At 50.4% G+C, this 20924-nt stretch overlaps 1 protein-coding gene across 1 annotated transcript in view; it reads right to left on the bottom strand.

Annotated features, from left to right (window-relative positions):
• BTBD9 (BTB domain containing 9) overlaps window positions 1–20924 on the bottom strand; it is a 382599-nt gene that overhangs the window by 9698 nt on the left and 351977 nt on the right. Inside the window, exon 10 of the mRNA XM_046639501.1 lies at window positions 13112–13190. Coding sequence (XP_046495457.1) covers window positions 13112–13190 — 79 coding nt within the window. The remainder of the gene's footprint in view (window positions 1–13111; window positions 13191–20924) is intronic.

The raw sequence follows: 20924 nt of genomic DNA, 5'->3' as shown, positions 1-20924 counted from the left end.
CCCACTTCAATTCATTTCTCTACCACTGTTTCACATTTCACATTTCAAACTCTAATATGAAGACCAACTGAGGCCATGCGTCTTCGTCTGGGAGGAGACTTGCTCTCAGAGCGAGCTCATTTCTCTCCTTAGAGCTCAGGCCTCGGTGGCGGGGCTTCCTGTGGGCCCTCAGGGTTGCAGAGGCCCGAGTTAGGCCTGGTCCCTCCTTCCTCTTCCTTTCTTTCCTTCCTCCCTTCCTTGACGGCAGAGCTCCCTGTCTGGGCCCATGTGCAGGTACCCGTCAACAGCCAGATGGGAGGGCCTTTTACGCAGATGTAAGAACTACGTGTGCCATCAGCTCTGACCTGATGTGAAAATCTACGTGGCAACTATTAATCTACTCTTCTCCGCCAGCCCAATGTTGCTTCAGCTTCTCGAGCGACAAGACCATCTTCTGGCAGTTACCGACAGTCTCTTTCGCTTTATGAACACCTCTCTTTCCAAGAACAGGACTGGGGTGGGGGGGGGGATGCCCCGGGGCCCGCTTTTGCTCAGCGCCCGGGCCACCGCCCCAGGACACATCTGCACTTCTTCACATCCCACGGGCACTCTCAGTCAAGCTCTCCCTGAGCTTCTTGTAAGCGAATGGACATCCTGTTCTCTCTCACCATGACCTGGAGCCGTACTTCACCCCCAGCGCCCGTCTCCATCTTCTCCAAATGCTGGATGTTCTGAACACGCAGCATTTTACTGCACCTTCCCGCGGCTGACCCTGGAGCTCTTTATCCTGCCCCATCTCGTTCTTTAATCGGTTATTTGTGTAATCCTTGCTCGCTGCGCTCCCTGTCAATATCTTGGAGGCTTCTCCTCAGGGCCCTGCTGAAGCTAATCCTTGAATTGACTTACATTTGTCCTACTCCTTATTACCTTTCCTCAAGCTCTCCTGTCTTGTATTAAATGGGTTTTCTCTCCTTTTGCTCTTGCAAGCTTCTCTTCAGTCCAGGCCAGCCCTGCGAGGTTTTAGGGCGCCTCCCGCCCAAGGCCCGGCCCCTCTTCCTGCCTCTGTCTACCGATCTGTCAGCTCCTACCTGACTCAGGGACCAAGGTCTGGTTGTCTTTCCCCACCTCGGCGCCTGACACAGGAATAAACAAGTCAATAAAAATTCTGGTCTGAAAAACAAAGTTAAAAAAGATCTCAGGGTGGCTGGGCTCTGGCTAACGGCTGGTTCTTTAGAACGTGCCTGTCACCTAAGGAAGGGTCCCCATACGAGACACTACCCTGAGGGCAGGGTGGCTTTCTGTTCCACACTGTCCTGGCAGGAAGACACTGTCCATAGTGTAAACACTCACTGGCCTGACTCCCGCTGTTGTCCCTCGTTCCCGCTGTCATTCCCACTTCCAGCCTGAATCTCTCTCTTCCTAACTGGGGTGGCATTAACTGCTCAACCGTCTTTAGCCCATTTAATCAACCTATTTTAAAATAATGCAAAGGGCTGTGATTCCAGCACGTCTAACAATACTGATGCCATCTCAGGGGCTGTTTTGGTGTTCTCCTATGGCTATTCCTCCCCCAGCACCACAGAGCTCACGGTAGACCCTTCCAGCTAAGTCAGGGGAAACTGGAAGCCTTCGGAAGTCCCAGCCGCTCGCTGCCTGGCTGAGCTCTCCTGCGGTTCTGGGTGGGCGTGCTGTGGCCAGGGAGCAGCGACCAAGCACCAGGAGCAAGGGCTGCCTGAGAGCCGTGCTTCAGTCTGTGACCCCAGAGTCTCCAGGGTGTCAGTAAACGACCAACTGACTTTAATGCAGGTTCTCTGAACATCTCCAGAGAGCCAAGCAGGCTCGGCTGGATTCAAAGGCCACACACAGGAAACAGTTAATTTTATAAGCCACAAACTGTGTGGTGAAGATTCTATGTGAAAAAGGATGTTTTACAAATGAAAAGATCAGTGAGGGCTGGCAATAGCGAAGAAGAGTGTGCAGTAAAGTGAGCAGGTGAAGGGAGGTGGAAGTCGGGAAAGGACGGTGCCTCTGTGTGGAGGCAAAGATGGCAGAACGAGCGCGACATCTGCAGTAGGTGTGGCAGGAGGAGCCAAAGGAGGATTCCAGATAAAGGTCTGGGTCACATGGTGAGATACTCTGCTCCCCGCTCTGTAGAACAGTGTGCTGGCTCAGTCATCTCAGTTGATAACCCAACCACCAGCCCTGAACCTAACACGGCACGAGGGCAAAGCCAACCCCCAGCCAGGTCCTGGACCACTGCAGACGCAGAGTAACCATCATGGAGTGTACACCTCTCCACCACCATCGTGTGTAAGGCTGGGTTCCTTCCCTTGGGACCTTGGGCACTTTTGGATGGGCACGTTGTCCATGGGCATGCAGGGAGGCGCCTGTGGGCGTCCCAATTCGGTTCTTGGAAGCAGGGGTGTTTTCAAGTGAACCAGCTGTGGGGTACTTGGCTCCTTCACTGGTGGCCACATGACCTGGGCTCGGCCTCGAAGCTGCCTCCCACCCCTGCAGAGGTGCATGAGGAAGAGAGGCTGCGGTGCCTCTTCTCTTGTCACACGGGAACTGGAGGTCTCCGACAGCTTGGAGAAGTCCTCGCTACCATGGGGGGCGGGTTCCCATCTGGAAATGTGCCGCCTGTCCCACTGCACCCCCAAGCTCCTCTTCCCACCCAGCACCTCTGGGCCTCCCTCTCGGAGGAACAGCCAGGCCCTGAGTTTCTCTTTGCTCAGGGGCTGGTGTGATTCAGCTGCTTTCCTCCAATCCTTCCCAAGACCGTGACACCCCTCGAAAAGGCTGTGACCAAAAGTGAATGAGGCATACAGGGCAGAGGCGCACTACTGATTTATGCAAAACCATTACCACCGTCACCGCATCATTTTCCCTTCTCCTTTTCGGCAATCATGTATCCCATTAGCCTGTTTGATTGCCGCTGCTCACAAAGGGGCACCTTCGCTGAACCAGCTTCAACAGCCTCTGGATCTATCCCCCGAGAGGAGCCGGCTAATTTGGAATGTAGTCGTGTGTATGAATCCCACACAGCCTTAGTCACTACCCGCGTGTCCTTTTTTGTAGCTGCTGTTTATTATCACTTTGCTGTTCCTCTCTGGGAGCCATAATTCTCAACATGTTTCAGACAGTCTGGGGTGTTCTTTTCTCCATGAACACTGGAAAGGATGTACACAATGTACTGGCCCCTTCCTGGTGATCACACTAATTCCTCAGTGGGCCGCTCTCTGCCGCCTTTCATTAGAGGGACTCCCCAAGCACAATTTGCTCGACAGTTCTTTGCAAAAGCAGAGAAGCCTCTGCCAATTTGCCAAGTTGGCCTAAGAGTCCACTATGAACTGTTGCAGAAATTGGGAAAATTTAATAAATGTTGACCAATGGCTCTACCTTGCTTTTCTGGTTTCTCCTGAGTAATTTTCACAGACTGCTTTCATGCCAACCAATATAAATAGGATTTCTGATCTAAGCTTTCACCTTACATTTACAAGGTGACGCATCTTTATAAAATAGATACCTACCTCTCACTGCTCTCTGCCCAGAAGTCAGACACAAAGGCGTCCTTCTGAATTATACCACCCTGAAGACTTCCGGTCTGTGTTTCATGGCATCTGGCGTGGCAGCAGCACACGCCCACTCAGCACTCAGTAAACGTTAACTGCTCCTGATGGGCGTGACAATTAACATCTTTCTTATACTCGCCTCAGGAGAAGTTAAGATGTTTTATTTTTGTTCCTTTAAAAATGAAGACCAAGTATTTCCAACAAAACATGGCTTTTTATAAACCAAAGTTTTATATATGTACATCTAAACAGCCCGAAATATTATTTTCAGTTAAGGAACCCACTTCATAGGAAGACATTTCCAGATTGTGAGCAACAACTTTTCAGGATTGCTTAGGGGCGACAGGATACCCAAGCAGTTTTGCACAAGTACTTATTCCGACTTGGTATGGGAGTAAATTTCTTGGTGACACTGCTTATGTATGGCAACAGTTTTTCTAACTTTCCAATGTCTCTTTCCCATATTCACACAGGCCAGGGCACCCACAAATAACTGGAATTCCACTGCTTGGAAGGTTCTAGAAAAAGAGGCTCTCCAATACATATCACCCCAGGCAGTCCCAGAATTCCTGACTGCTGTTTTTAACAGCACATACTAAAGCTCCAGGGAGAGTGATTCATTCTCTTGTCTTAACTAATTTGGCCCTGCAGTGGGAGAGAAGAATCTTTTTATTTTTGAAAAACTAAGAAACAAAAAAAAGGCACATGTTCCAGTTCCCAGGAAAACGTGGTAGATGTGGTCTCACCAAGACCCCTTCCCACTGGACAGGCATCAAGAGAGCCTGGCTGTGGCCCCCTCTCCCCTCAAGGCCAGCGTGTGTGGCCCCAGTCGCCCTGGGCAGGTCTTCGCTTCGTCCGGGTGACGCGTGCCTGTTTTGTCTGGAAGAGCTCCACCTGCACGGAGAGTTCAGGCCTAACCCCCAAGTGCCAGCCTGGCAGTGGGACGCCGCGAGACAGGACCCTCACGCGCGGGAGGTCCCTATTGTCTCGTTGCTCAGAGGCCCCCAGGCCTCACCTGCTCGGTTCGGGGCCCCCTTCTCCCAGGCCACTTGTTTGGTGCAGAATTACTGCTCCTCCAATACAACAGGCATAAGGACTGCGGAGGGTTTGAACAATGACGAGTGCTCACTGTTGTGTCACTTGCCCTCTCTTTTCCCAATAAAGTCTTTCATGATAGGCATTTAAGTATAAAAATGTAAAACATCGTCTTTTCTAACTATGCTACAAATTAAATATTTTTCTGTCTCACTGGGAAGGAACCTTTAAGATCTATTTCACTCTCTTTATTTCAAAAACAAGTGTCCTGAGAGCCAGGGAGGTGACGTGACCTGCTGGGGGTCACACCGCTGGCTGGGGGTGAGGCTGGCAGCAGTGCCGAGGTCTCCGGTGCACACTCGACAAGGCGCCTGCCTTCCTCCCCCGACTCCTCTCTCGTCCTCGGCGCACTCCCCACCGCCCCCGTCCTGGCCCGTGCATGCTGGCTGTTTCTCAGAACTTACTTCTAGACCCTCCACACCCCTTTCTCCTTAGCCTGACTCTTCCGAGGCACCTGACCTTCATCATCAGCTGCACGTGTAGTCCTGAAATCCAACGTTTTGTTTGAATGGCTCACCTTTAACCACCTGCACCCGCCCCTCCCGCCATCCTATATTTTCTTGACGCTCATGATTCTAGACCTTCTCACAGCCGTCAAAGCCCCACCGTCTCTAAGGTCGTGGGGGTTACAGCCTTGGTGCGACCTTCAGTTCTTCCTCATTGCTCAGATCCAGGTTGGCACAAGAGATTCCTGGAGCTGATTTCCCTCAGAACCCTGTACTCTGGCCCCCGCTCTGATTTATGGGGGGGCTACTGTGTACGGGACACTGGGCTGGGTGCTGAGACATGAAGATACCATGAGACGGTCTCTGCCCTCAACAACTGCAGTGCAGCGCAAAGCCTCTGCCGGGCCCATTAGGCAGACAGGCGCCAGGCTGGCCCACCCGCCCTGTGCTCCGGCCCTGCTGCTCCTGTGCTTGTCTTCTCCTTGCCCACACCGAGCCTGTCCCTGCAAATGCCACCTCTGCCCTGCAGACACCGCACAGGGCATCCAGGTGCCATCTGAAAGCTGGATTTGTCTCGGTTATTTCTATTCCCGAGCAGGTTTTATTTGTGTGCATCCCTTCCCCATCACTGCCATGAGCACCCAGGTTCGGCTGGGTTCCTTCTCCCCGGCAGAAGTGGAGTCTGAAGGCTGGAACTGGGCCTCTCTCTGCAGGTCACGAGCCCTCTGAGCGAGTAGCTCGCTGGTCCCTCTGCTCCGTATCCCTCCGAGTCTCTGCCGCTAGGATGTCCATTTCAATCCTGGTGTGGACCTGCCGGGAATTCTGGCGTTGGGAGCCAGCGTAGGACTGCTGAGGTGCCCCTTTGCGGCTTAGAGGACATCCTCCAGAGGGTGCTGCCTGGGAAATCCTGGGGAGTCAGAGGGGGCGTGATCAGACCTGATGGGGTATCTGGGAAGTAATTTATCGTCAGGCCAGGGAAGAATGTGTTTGTTTTTCTTTTTTACAGAGTCTGTTTCCCTGTTTTTTGCTTTTTTTTCCTTCACTAGAGCCACATGTTGCTATGGGAACGAGGATGGCACTGGGAGCCCACAGCCACTCACCGGGCTGACAGAAACCTGTAAATAAATTCTGCCTCACTCCAGGCTCCGTGCTGAGTAGTCCTGGAGGGCAGCTCAAGCAGCCACTTGCAGACTTTCTGCCCTGCTGGTGCCGGCTTGTGCAGACCCTCCTGCCACAAGCCCATGGGCCAATGACTATGCCCCACATGGCAAGCATTGCGTGTGCAGAGGGATCTGTAACCCCCTACTCTCCCAAACCCTCCACAACACAGCCTCATTCATGGCTACCCAGTCCCGAGGGCCGGGATCACTTGATCCATTTATAGATGAGGACCGGCCCCACAGGACCCAGCGCCACATCAGCCGCTGCTTCGGTTCACGCCACGGCACTTTCATCTCTGACTATCTACAGCATCGAGTGCTATTCGCAGTGTCACTAGAGTTAAGGTGCTCTCCATGTGGGGTGACTTCTGTCAGGCAGTGTACCTAAAATCCCCCTAAGGAAGGGCCCTGACTCAGTTTCTCTCCTAGATCTAGCATAGACTGGTGCATGGAGCACGCCCATGGGAACCATCTGCTCACCACCATCTGACTCGGGTAACTGGGCGAGGGCAGGGCTGGGCTCGTTTCTGTGCCTTTACTAGTTATTACGTGTTTCTGGAAGATGAAGCAGCCTGGATGTTAAGAGCCAGGCTGCCTGGACTCCAGTCCTGGCTCTGCCCTCCCCAGCCGGGTGGCCCTATGCAAATCACTTCACAGCACTCAGCTTCAGTTTCCCCATCCATGTTTCCTTTTTGCTTAGGACATTTTTATTGTGAAAACTATACTCTAAAAGGTGCAAGAAATACAGAAGTACAGCTTGTTGAATAACTATACAGTGAACGTCATGTAAACTCTCCTTGGGTCAAGAACCAGGAATGTCACTCGTGCCTCGTTGTCTCTCCACGCGGCCCTTCCTAATCCGAGCCTCCCCACCCCGAGGCAATGACAAATCAGGGTTTAAGAGTAATCATTCCATTGCTTTTTTTTTTTTTTTTAAATAGTTTTACCACCTGTGTATGCATCCTTAAATGTTACAGTTTGGTTCTGCATGTTTTTGATGTTTATATGAATGTAACCCTACTATACGTATTGTTTTGTGTCTGGCTTCTTTCCTTCGCGATGCCGTGACATCCATCCACATGCATCGCAGCCCCCTGGACATACTTCACCCTGCTCATCCATTCTCCTGGGAATGGACGATCGGGTGGTATCCCGACTGGGTCTGGTATGAACAGTGCTGCCCTGAGTGTCCTCATTCTTGCATCATGAACTTGTATTAAGAGTTTCTTTAGAGAACATACATAGGTGTGAAAATGCTCAGTCACAAGCAGGCATGCATGGGTTCAACTTTAACAAATCACACCACTTGTTCTCCAGGGTGACCGTGTCAGTCTGCACTCCCACAGCACTGGTGGAGAACTGCCCATTGCTCCACACCTTTGCCAGCACTTGGTATTGAGTTTCCTCATTTTTAAAATGTGGTGAGAGTAGAACCTACTTCACATATAAGGATTAAATAGTGTAATCAATATAAAGGGCTTGGAATAGGGCCTAGCACATAGGAGTGCTCAGTAAATACTACCGCTATTATAATAACGATTATCATTATTATAAGGGTCCTAAACTAGGAGATACTGAGGTATTTGGCATACATACTTTTCCATTTACAGAAGTTTCTGGTTTAACAATCTCCTCAGCTTGACTATAGAAACTCTGCTGTGGGATGCCAGGGTCTCCTGACGATGAGAAGTTGTTTCACTAAGGCTTTTTCTCATTTGGCTGACTGATGGGGAGAGGGAGAGATGGATGGACAGACTGAATGGTTCATTCACTCATTCAGCCAACAGGTACTCTATGCTCACACGCGCCAGGCCCATGCTGGGTGCCAGGGATACAAAGAAAAATAGGACACAGCCTCTCTCCTCAGCTACATAAATTCAGTAAGCAAAATGGAACCCTGCGAGCGGCCTGCAGACTGTCGATACCATCCTCAGTTCCTCTTATTGACTTGACAAAGGCTCTTATGTGGCGCTTGTGAGCAGGAACCCAGTCTTTCCATACTGCAGAGAGTTACTTTTTCCTACAGTCCTTTTTAACCCCTGGGACTGCTTGTGCCCCTGAGCTCTCTGCCTACTGCAAAATCACTCCAGAACTTGCTCTCAAAGCCGGGTTTTCATAAAAGCAGTAAAAAGAAACAGGCGTAACTTCTACTTCTTTCAATACACTGACTGATGTTTCTGGGTCCACAGACGGATCTCATTTTGGCCCCAGACTGCTCTCTTTAAGGATGTAGGAGTGAGCCTTTGTTATTTTGCTGCGATAATTAATGAAACAGAAGGGAAGGGCCTGTGAGAGGTGCTGTATTGGCACCAGCATGCGTGGCGCCACAGTTACTGGGGAGAAACTTCGGATCCACCGACACTAGTGGTGGTGTGGACAAGGCCCAGTCTCTAACCTTTTTCAGACAAGAGAGGCTTAGAAGGGGAACAGTGTCGGCTGCCTGAGTGGCTCAGAGTGGATTCGCAGTTGAGGCAGATGGGCAACCACGCCAGAATGGCCACACGATGGTTAGGTTGGTGACTGAGATCACCCTAATGTGACTGAGGAACAGCTAAGAGGACCTTGTTGGTTACAGGCACTGGGGAGAATCAGACGAACGAGAACAGACTGAAGGAGAGCAGGATGGGAGGGGACATGCTGCGAGACACACTGACATGTGCCTGCCATCTAGTGCTGAGCGTGAGCGGAAGACAAAGGAAGCCCCGAGAGTGGGTAGAGAGAGGGAGTGTGGGAAAGGCGTCCAAGGGTAAAGGAGAGGAACACGAGATCCGTGAGAAGCACGCCACGCACAGGGGAGATGACGGAGCAGGAGACGACACACACACTCCGGGAAATGAAAGGAAATGTTCTAAGAAGTTAAGATAAATCACAAGGACGGCGCCATGTACACAAGGAGCAGGAGGTCACTGAAGGAAGCGGTGGAGTCTTTAAGGTAAGCATTAGGGGAATTTATTGACAGAAGTCATAAACGTAGCTAAAAAGTTCAATGAATTCATTGCGGTGGTGCTCACAAAGGAAGATGAGAGACAGATGCCAGCAGCAGACATACACTTCCCAGAGGAGAGGGATAAAATGCCACAGGAAATCAGAAGCTGCCAGAACAGGTGATCAGGAAATCTGAGCCTCCACAGCCCGCCTGAGAGCCGGCAATAGGAGGGAAGCGGGGAAATTAACATGCAGCCCAGGCCGCGCTGGAGCAGGAAGGCCCGGCCGCCACTGCAGCAAAGCCCACATCGGGCAAGAAATCCCACCCTGCAGCAGCTCGGCACGCTGTGCTGTTCCAACAACGGCTGGGATGGAGGTCGAGGCAGTTGCCATTGCCACAGTCACACAGCTGCTGGCAGCTCTGGCCACTTAGACACTGTGCAGGCCACTTTCCACCTCTTGCCAAAACAGCCCAACCCCAACTCTTCTGAATGCTCTTCAGCTCACAGGCGTCTCCAAGCGCACTTTCCCCACCATTCCCTGCTCTGACCCTCCCTCCCTGGATGGGGCAGCACCTGCACAAAACAGCCTCTGGGTTGGTAACAGAATCTGAAGGGAAACAGGTCCTGGCTCTGACTAAAGGTAGGCCGCTGATGTCACCTAGCAAACAAGCAGTGACAGACTGAGGACCCTGCTGCCCTCTGCACTGCCCTCCACTGTGAGGAAGAGGCACCTGCCTCCGACACTTTGATGGCATGGTTCTGGGGATCAGGGCTGTCCTGCACCCCCAGCCACCCTGATTTCTCAACTCTGCCCCGGCCTCCTTTCCCAGAGGTTTTGGGCAACCACAGTTCTCCTGCAGGGCTGCCTCCCCAGGAGCCCTGCCTGCCTAACTGGAGTCACCCCACTTCCCTCAAATGCAACCCGTCCCTCACACCTCGGAGCCTCGCCACACCGACTGACACACATCCCCACTGTCCTCTAAGACAGGTGATGCTCCTTTCCAAAGGACATCTCAGAACCGAGGACGCTGCAGTCAAGAACGTTCTCTTTGAGAGTTTGCTATATTCTTGATGCCCAGTGAAATTCCACTTTTTTGTGCCTTCTTATGTGTTCTGAGAATGATACAGTTTATGTATCCTGCCTTACGATCCCAGTCATTATTTTCTGATTTAAGATGTTTCCCAGTTGGCGACACTACCTTGAGGCTTTTTCCCCTGATCAGTAACTGACTCAATGAGGCAGCCGAGCAAATCACTCAGCCCAATGCACCAGACCCCAGTTAGTTAGTGACCCACTAGTCAGCCCATTAGAACTGGCTGGTCCAGTCTCCACATCGGCTCGTCCCAAGCGGCTGGGGCTCCCTGCACAGACGTTTTTGGGAAACTCATCAAGGAGAGAAGATCCTGCCCTCAGTCTTCGAGATCTGTGAGGGGTAGTTCTTCATCTGGTCACTGAGGTGGGGTGCTCGGGCTGAGAGCCGGAAGAAGACCCTGAGCAAACTCACCCCAGTGTCTCTCAGTCTCCTCTGGTTACTGCTGTAATACATAACTGCAGAGTCACGTTTAGCAACTAAGGAAAAATCTGGTCTTTTTTATTTTTTGGGTGTGTTATATAAGAAACAAGTGACTACAAATGAAAAATATTTAATTTTAGCTCAATAGATTATTATGTAAGATAAACTGAAACTGTTTTCCAATTTAGTAACTAATACACACAATTAATTTAACAAATTTAAGTGGTAGGAAAAGTTAGGATTTATTGTAAAAATTTTAAAAATATGATGTTTAGTTTGGGGATCAATATTTATTAAAATGTAGATTCAAATTTACTTTTGTTACATCGTCAAAAAAAGAAAACACTGCTTTTGTGGCCTGAAGTTTGGCAGTCTTTAATTTTGTGCTTTAGAAATATCAGTTGATTTACTTTCACCATTTTCAGGTCTGTTTGAAAGGAGGCGGTAGAAAGTTTTAGGCTTCTGTTTACAAGCTCCTAATTGCAAGAAACACATTGTGGGTGGTTATCATTTTTATTCTAAATAAATAAAAAGGCAAAATGCATATAAATCATCACAATATTTTCACTTTTTAAAATGCTTTTTGAAGTACCGCAAACACCTTGACATGCTCTAGAGAAGTCTGATCCGATGAACACAATGCACGAGTCCAGGGCCAGCGATGTCAGGTGCAGGGCTCAGTGCAAAATGAACATTTAGAGCCTCTTGTTCAAAAAGCAGGAAAAAAGCTTTTTCTTTTATCCCACAGTCTCCCTTTGGACCCGTCCTGGGGTTTTCATTTGCTGTTTAATGCTGCACTCCCTCAGGCACAGGGAAACTCCTCAGGCCAGGGCAGACCCTCACAGGAGCCGGCCCCGTGCTATGACTCATACCAGATCCAGCCCTCCCTGCAGACATGCCAGGGCCCAAGTGGGAGTGGAGTGGGGCAGGGGTCGTGGGGCAGCTGGGCAGGTGGCTGAGAACCCATCCTGGGGAGGCCAAAAGGGGCAGAGGCGGGCCTGTGAGTGAGCTGAGGCTCCAGGCCCCTGGTGCATGCTCCACCGTCCCATGGGGCTTCCCTTAGAGAAAAAAATTCAAAGGTAAAATCACTAAGAATTTTAAGATGGTGCTGGAGAGCATTAAACCCCAAGCACGGAGCCCCCTTCCAGGTGCAGAGGCCCAGGCAAATGTCCTGGTCGCATGCCCAGGAAGCTGGTCCTGCACAGAGCTGAGCAAGATTATGTTAAGGAGAAACTGAGGAACTGTTACTCTTTTTATGCCTTTCCTTTACCTCTTGAGTTTCAACCTTCCCGTTCCTATGATTCCTGTCTTTCACCAGCCATCGCCAGAGGTAGACACCAAACACCCATGACTATAAAAGCAAGAGTGTATGCAGCAGACTAAGTCACAGCCCGGCCATCGGCTAGACATCAAGCCCTCACCACGAGGGCTCACTCAACACCCACTTGAAGAACAGAAAAGGTAAGCAATTAACTTGCATATTGATTATTTTAAACTCAAAATTGAAACAAACGCTCTTCTCACCCTAAATAGTCTAAGTAGACCCCGAGGTGCCTCTGTGAGCCCAATGGGAATCCACACTGCTGAGCGGATGGCAGTCCAGGCGTGCCTGGCTCGGGCCTGGCCGACCCTCGCCATCCTGGCACAATTATTAATAGCGCCCTCCCTCATACTTAAGCGTCCTTGTTTCTCTACTCCCTGTGGGCACTGTCTTCTCTTTTCCAATCAGAGGAACCCAGTGCATTTCTCCGGAGCCATTTCTGTTCCAGAGAGCGCCACAGGGCAATGTTGGAGGCCAGGCTCACCTGACTGCCGCCCTGGCTGCGGGGACCAAAAACGAGAGAAACCACCTGCCCCCCTTCCCTCGCTAAATCCAAAGTGAAGGGACATCTACAAACAGCACGGTCGGCCAGAACACCTGCCTGCCCCTGGCATCAGGCCCGGGTGCCAGGGGAGGAACAGGCCTGGAAGGGAGAGGCTCGCTCAAACATTTATGTGCACAGGACCGAGTAGACAGAGAAAACCAGCAACTGTGTGCCACAGCCACCCCCGTGGGGCTGGGCTCCTTAAATGCCATGCTCAGAGGGTCAAGGGAGCTCAGAAATAGCTGTTGTCTGGGAAGGCTGAGACTCTGAGGACAGGGCATTTGACCTCTCAAGGTCTCTGTGGTGGCTGGCTCCACAGAGAGGACGGTGGGAGTAAGCAAGCCATAGGAGCTGGTTTTCATTTGCTACTGAAGAGACATCCAGAAATGATAACGATATCCCCACTGTGCAAGAGCAGGACTTTCTTCTGTACCAAGCTGTCTGAACAACGGCCATTAGTGGGTAGAACAAACAGTTCCACTTAACTCGGGATGTAGCATTTACCTGTACATCATGAAATATCACAGGGTCTCTCACGAAAGGAGACTCTTACCTCATTTGCTGTGTTGTGTGTTCCAACGATTCGGATGAAGGAGGCAGGCTGTCTTTCAAAAGTTACTGATTGCCAGGACCTGTGAGAGAGAGCACAGCCATTTGCCTGGTTAGACGGTACAGTTACCCCTGCCGTCGGTGCGGGCCGATGGAGCCGAGAGGGGGGCCTCCTGTCCCCTGTGCTGTGGGAGGGGTGGGGGTCAGGGACAGGACTCAGGGCTCCACTAATGCGTGCCTGTGGGAGGCAGCAAGGACACAGTGTCCCCACTGAGAACCTACACTCTTATCAGAGCAGGTGCCCCCACCATTCTGGGACTGTGCCTTGGGATTCTTAGAAAGCTCTCCATAAAGCATCACCAGGTGCAGACTGAGTTCACACTGTGACAAGCGTGCGGCCAAGCAGGATAGTGACCAAGGTTGGCAGCAGTTCATTAAATACATTTGCTCCTCTGAACCGGGACCACGACGGGTCCACCCCAGAGGGCTGCTGGCTGAAGGGAGGCGCGTCCTTGTGGGTGTAGTGACTTCACTCAAGGCTCCGGGAGGAGGTGAGTTTGGAACCAGGGCAGGAATGCGGGCGGGGCGAGGGGAGGGCTGTGGGGGCCCAGCACTGCAGCTAGAGAAGCGGGGTCACTCACTGCGGCATGAACCCAGGCTCTTGTTGGAACCCCCCCAGGAATGTGATGGCACCTGGGGAAGAAGAGGCACCTCCTCCACAGGCCGCTGCTCCTCCCCTTCCGGTTTCCAAACTCATCCCCTCAAAGGGTTCATTCTCTGGACTGGCCAGTCTCTGGGCGCACTCAAAAGTAGCCCCAATATTTTAAAGGAAATTCCTCATGGCTCAGCAGGCGCTGGGCCAGCTCGTTTAAAGCCCAGCCGAGCAGGCCCTCAACAAACCCCGAGAGGCGGGCTCTGCTCTTGGTTAATGCTCACAGCTCATCAGAATGCACTGGAGGAGAGCATGGCACCCACAACTGTAAACTCCAATAATATTTTCTGTAATAAATGCGAGGAGTTCACAGTTGCTGCCATCCCTCCTCCGCACACAGTGGAAATGCCAGCTGCTGGGAAGCTGTTTCCCGTAATTGTCTAATTACCAAGTAACGCTACCAAAGAAAATATATGTATTTGTGGTTTGTTTTTCTCCCTTTGGTTTCAGGTGTTCCATCTTCTCTCTCACTGTGAGCCTCCCACTGAGACTGACTCACTGCTGCCTGGACACCAGGCCCCTTAAGGTCATTAAAAAGTCGTTACCATCCTATGTACAAAGTCTGTGCCTCTGAAAGCAGTTTTCTGGAAACAGCATAAGAAAAATCACTCTTTTTGCAAAAATGCTGTTACTCATGTGAAGGTGATGCCACCTGACCATCCCCGGAGCTTGCACTCTTGGCCTATTTTCTCGGTGGCAGACTGTTTTGTCCCCAGACCCACGTGGCTTTCTTGGGAGTCTGCTGGGTGGGATGCGGCCAGTGGGCTGTGGGCTGAAGCAGGCCTACGAGGAAGGCCCGGGCTCCCATGGGCCTCGCTGTCACTTCTGAGCTAAGCCATGTAACTACCGACAGACTTGCATTCCTCCTCTGGTGGGTCAGGGGAACTGAAGGGTCTGCACTGCATGGGGCATCAGAGTCCCATCCCCACTCTAAAGGAAGCTACAGCACATACCAAAGCTGGTCCACTGCCTGCTCCTCAGACCACCCTCCGGGAAAAGGGAAACAACGAGGACAAGTGACAACAGCCAGTGACAACCATTAGGTTCAAGTCAGTTTCACAAAAGGGATCGAGGTGGAGGGGGTGGGAGTGGAGGAGGAGGTAAAGATTTTCTTCTTAGCTTTCTAGCCCTGTGCCTATCAAAGAAGTCTTCAAGTGCTTCTGGACATAAAGGTAAACCTTGACACCTGTAAGCTCACAGTCCTCAGCAGCATGCTTGCGGCTCTGAGAGTCGGGGCAGGCCCAGAATCAGGCCCCTGTGTCCAACCCCACCTCCCTCCACAGTGAAGTCACGGAGGCCCAAGGTAGTGCTGGAAGTGAGGTCTGGCTGTGAGCGGCCCTGGGCAGAGCCAGGCCTGAACCCTGGTGTCCCTTCTCTCACTTGCTGCTCCTCTTGCCACCTCCCCTCTGCTTTTCTCTCCCCACACCAGGCTTCCACGGCGGGCTCAGGGCTTGGGGGCCACTGCCCCCCACTTCCGCTTGGGGAAGCAGGGCTGCCAGGGCAGCAGCCTGAGCAGGAGGGAGCATTTGTGGAGCAATAAGATCAGAAGGCCTCAATTTAATACCAATCCTCCATTACATTGCATTAATATCTAATCACATTAGAGTTCATTTTCACTAACACAGCCTGAGAGTTAAATAGATGATTTCCTTTTCAGCAAAACTGGATACCAACCCTCAGACCTAAGTATCAGCAGGAAGGGAAGTTGGTGAGGATGAGGTAATGAGCAGATCTCTCTCCCTCCCCAAATATCAGATTCCAGTTCCCCTCAGCTTCTTCAAAACAACTTTACATGCTGCTTGATGGGAAAATAAGGTGGCACTGGAATGGTCATCACGTCTGAGCCACGTCTGCAGTCGCTGTGCAACCTCGAAGGAGGCTACCTCAGCTGAGATTTCACAGGGCCAGGAAACTGCTACCAACAGTTAGTCTATGCAAAAGCGTGCCGGCTATTTTCACTGGGGTTTATCGAGAGCTGTATAAATATTCCTGCTCGCCAAGCAACCTGAATCTCTTCTGTAGTAGCCAACGCTCCCAGGAAGACCGTGGAGCATCAGGGAGCGGCACCCACTCAGTTCAGAGCCAGAACTGGGTGATGGAAGCATCTGAACAGCAGCAACCAGCGTCCAAAAATACATGTGGACTTTGCTTTGAGAGCCTACCCCTAAAACCAGAAAAACCCACCCAGGATTGAAGCCCCAACCCTGGCATTTGCTGGCTCTCCACCAGACAAATCACTCCCCTTTTCTGGGCTGTAGTTTCCTCGTTTGTCCAATGCTGACAGAAATAATACCACTCCCCCAGTTACAGAACGGCATCTAGAATGAGGCTCCAATGCGGAAACTGGAAATATGTATCCATACACATACGCATTCGAAGGGACATGTCTGTAAGAACGTTTGCCGAAATGTTGATCAAGATCTCAGCTTTAGATGGAAGATTTCAAGAAACACTTGCTGTACTTTTGTACCTTTCTATACTGTGTGAATTTGGTAGAATGTATAAGTAAACATTAAAAAAAAAGAAAGGACCTCTCTTGCCTACTGCCCAAGGTTTTCATACAGATCACATGACAGGAAGCAAGTGAAATGCCAGTACTATAGTATTACGCAAAATACTTCCAGTTCAGAGGGTCACTGGGGTGACAGTCAAGGGTGCAAGGTTTTTTTTGGTGAGGAAGATTGTCGCTGAGCTAACATCTGTGCCAATCTTCCTCTATTTTGTATGTGGGATGCTGCCACACTGTGGCTTGATGAGTGGCGTATAGGTCTGCACCTGGGATCCGAACCCGTGAACCCCGGGCTGCTGAAGCAGAGCGCACAAACTTAACCACTACACCACTGGGCTGGCCCCTTAGTCCGTAGGTTCTCATCCTGGCCTTTTGTGGGCTAGACCTGGTATGGCACAGAGGCTGACAGCACGGGCTCTGGAGCCAGGTTGCCTGTTTGAATCTCAGTTTTGCATTTTTACCAGCTCTGTGAGCTTAGGCAAGCTGCTTAACCTCTCTGGGCTTCAGTGTCCTCATCTGTAAAATGAGGATAATAAAAATAACTACAGGGCCAGCTCCGAAGCCGAGTGGTTAAGTTTGGATGCTCCGCTGCGGCGGCCCACAGTTAGGATCCTGGGTGCGGACATGGCACCGCTCGTCAGGCCACATTGAGGCGGCGTCCCACATCCCACAACTAGAAGGACCTGCAACTAAGATATACAACTGTGTACAGCGGGGTTTGGGGAGATAAAGCAGAAAAAAAAAAAAGATTGGCAACAGTTGTTAGCCCAGGTGCCAATCTTTAAAAAAAATAAATAACTACACTTTTTCGGTGAAGATTAAATACATTAACAAATGTAAAGCATCTACAACAGAGCTGGCATATATGAGGTGCTGAAAAAATAGCTGATAGTGCTGTTACTACTATAATTACAATTCATCCAAAAGAACCTGGACAAGACACACTGCTTCCCTGAGCCTCAAGTTCGACAGTGTATGATTTAAGGACGACTGCAGAGGGTCCTGGGGCACTCAAGCCTCACCCATCAGCACCCATCTCTTGGAGGCAGACAACGTAGCTGGGCTTTGCAGAAACTGCACAAGTATTTGTTGAATACACTCTTGAGCTTGGCACCTGCTGGGTGTAATGGGGGTCCCTGCAAGCTGTAGTACTTGCCCTTAAGAAGTTTATTATCTCTCTGGGGAGATCAGCTATCCTTCCACGAATTAACTAGAGAACCATGCGAACAGCACAGTGGTCCCAGCTCGCAAACTGGTGGGCTTCCAAACTTCCCTTATAATGGTTGTTTGAAGCTTGGAGGCAATTTTTCCAGAGGAATAAAGCTATAAATTTTGATTGGGTTCCCAGGCCCACCCATAAAACTCAATTTAATCCATAGTGAGGCCAAAATACTGTATATATAAAGTTAAAAAAGGAAGAAAAAATGATGCTGTTGCCATAGTAGTAATTAAACAGCTTAAAACAATCTCTTTAAAGCTGGTGTTTGAGGAATCAGGATTAAATACTGTCACGCACATAAGTGATGGAGATGCAGCTGGAACACGGCAGGTGGTCTGAGGACAAGGAGAGTAAGGAAGCGGGCCAAGACCTGGCCTCCTCAAAGCCGCCGTCTGCAGGCTCCTGTGTGGTTGGCAAAGTGCTTCACAAGCACGACCTGCCTAATTGGGCTCCCAATGCGATCTGTTCGGCAGGGAGGCAGCCAACTGGAAATCCCATTTCAAAGGTGAGGACATTGAGGCAGAAAGAGAAGACTAGTGATCTGCCAACATCCCAGGGCCGCCAAGTGTAGAGTCAACAAGAGAAGGCAGATTTAATGACTGTTACTTTGTGTTCTTTCCATCAAAGGGCACAATGAGCAACTTCCCGATTACTGAGAGGCTGGGACACTGGCTACTCACTGTCACCTGGGTCCCCAATATTACCGACACCTCACTTATGCATTTGCCATGACTCCGGGCTGGAGATCACACACACGAGTGGATCACAAGCTGACCTCAGGCAAATGACAGCCCCCTGCAGTCTCAGTTTCCCATGTGAAATGGGGGTGACATCAGTGCGGTACTTACTGTTTAGGGTTGGGAGGCCCCGTGAGAAAAGCAAAAGTGCCTGATATGGGGTAAAAGGACAGTAACCACTGGCTACGACTCTCCCATCTTTCCGCTCACACACAGGGAAACTGGCGAAGTGCAGAGGCTCGGCCCCCGCTCCCTCTCTCCATACGGACCAGGACGGTGAGATCTACAATGCCTCAGGCTGTGCTCAAGAGCAAGGTACAGGATGACAGACAGCATGGCACTACACACACCAAACTGGACACGTGCTCCTCGTGGCAACACAGATGCTTATAAAGTATCTTTCAAATGCTCTGGAAGGAGATATGCTGAATTCATGATGGTGGTTGTCTCTGAGGCGGGGTGAAGGATGCAACTGCTGATGGGGACAAAGCAGACTTCAACAGTAACTGGAACGTTTCATTTCTTTGATTAAAATAAAAAAGACGAAGTGTATGTGAAAAATATTACCTACAGTCAATTCTGGGGATGAGTATGTGAGTGAATGTTATATTACTTTTTATTCTTTTCTATATTTTAAACTGTTCTTGAAATAAATAAAATGAAAGAGGGAGAAGAAAGGAATTAAAACCATGTCTGTGTTTATGTGAGGAAAAATTTGCCGGAGGTGGAATTAACTAAACCGCAAATACAACAGTTAGGGAGAAAGGTGGAGTTAGTCCCCCCAGGGGCGTGGGTTTGCCAGGTGGTGCACTGGCTTCAGACAGCTGCGTCTCTAGGGGCAGCAAGCAGGGGACAGGAGAGCGACTGGGTGGAGGAGCAGTGTGCAGGCGCCATCTGTCAGGGCAGGGTCTGGGTGGCGAGAACACCTCACGGGGCCTGGGGCGACAGGAGAAAGGGAGGCAGCAGCCTCAGCCTAGAATGGCTTTCCATCATAAGCCTCAGCCCGCCTTCTCTGGGGATTATGTGGATCCCATGCCAAGGGTGCCTGGTCTTTTCAGCTCCAGGAAATTACATGACTCTGCTGCCTATGCTATGAAGAGAACGCAAATGTCAGAATTTTTCTGTAGCAGACCTGGTGAACACTGGGGAGATGGACACAAGAAAGCATTTGGCCAGGGCCAGACTGGCAGCTAAACATGGCAAACTGAACACTGGGTTAATCTTTGCTCCCTCCACTAAAAGGGCAGTAAGGACATTTAATAACTGTTTCATATCAAATACATGTGTTATGATACACACACACACACACACACACACACGAGCGCAAAACACAGACTGGATGAGGAGACGTTACCGTCTCTGTGTTAAGCAGGCAGACTCCTCCTGCAGAACCCTAGGAAGGCTCATGGCCTTGAGTCACTAGCTACCTCTGCAGGCGGGGATGTGCAGGGGCTGAACCAAAGCCCTGGCTGAAAGCAAGTAGGAGGAGCAGTAGACTCCCCGGCCCCCTCTCAAGCCTGCACGGGGGACGAGCCTCCTCCGCCTTGGCAGGACACAGATTTCCCTCTGGAGTCCCTGAACAAAGGGTCTGGACCCTGTGGGCACCAGGCGCAGCAGAGAGTGGGATCCTGAGGGGGCTGAGAGTGAGGGATGACACAGAAGTGAATATCCCAGATGGTGAGATTTCCAGTCCCCTGCCCTCCCTGGCTTTCAGGGCAATGTGATCCAGGCTTAACCCCCCGGCAGGAGACTGGAAGATCCCTCTGGAGACTCTGACCAGCCCAAGAGGAAAGACCTAGAGATACTGCTCCCCTTCCTTCTCTCTGTCTCTGAATTCTTCCTTCCACAAACGCTTATCAAGTGCTCATTGTGGAGGAGGCCCTGTTTTAGATCTGCCCTCAAGAAGCTTACATTCTAGTGGGAGAGAGAAAAACAAATGAGAGTTAAAGAAGGGCTATGGAGAAAAACAATGGAGTGTGAGTGACTGAGAGGGGCACACTGCCTTAGATAATGTATTTAAGGAAGTTCTCTCTGGCACAGGGACAATTGAGCTGAGACCTCCACGAATGGGGGAAATGGCCACGCAGGTCTGGAGGAGGGGTCCAGTGAGAAGGAGAGCAGGCAGCTGGTGTGCTGACTGGAATGAGCGGACAGGGGTCTCCCGATGAAATGCATAATCCCTGTCTGATGACCTTCAGCTGAAGCCCACAAGACCATCCACACACAAAAAGATTCCAGACAGTTTTCTCAACGCCTAACATTTAAAGGTGGACAGCCCGCCAAGGACCACAAAGACTCTAACATGAAAGATAGAGACCAAAAGCAAACAGAAAAGAAAAATAACTCAGAGGAGAGAGATATAATTCAGTAAGCAGAATAAAACTCCGGGAAAAAAACCTATATTACTGTCAGAAAGATAAGAGAAAGTATTATTACATGCTTGAAGTAAGAATAAAATGATATGAAAAAGAATATTTGGAGAACAAGAAAACACTCTTGTAAATTAAAACTATGAGTTGAAATAAATAATTCGACAAAATAGTTAAAGCTCAAGTTAAGAAAATTTCCCAGAATGTCAAACAAAATGACAAAGATAGAAAATAGGAGAAAAAGGATACGAGAATGAGAGGATCAAACTAA

This window comes from Equus quagga, chromosome 15, assembly GCF_021613505.1.
Source record: "Equus quagga isolate Etosha38 chromosome 15, UCLA_HA_Equagga_1.0, whole genome shotgun sequence".
Lineage (NCBI taxonomy): Eukaryota > Metazoa > Chordata > Mammalia > Perissodactyla > Equidae > Equus > Equus quagga.
This window is presented reverse-complemented; position numbering and strand designations above follow the sequence as displayed.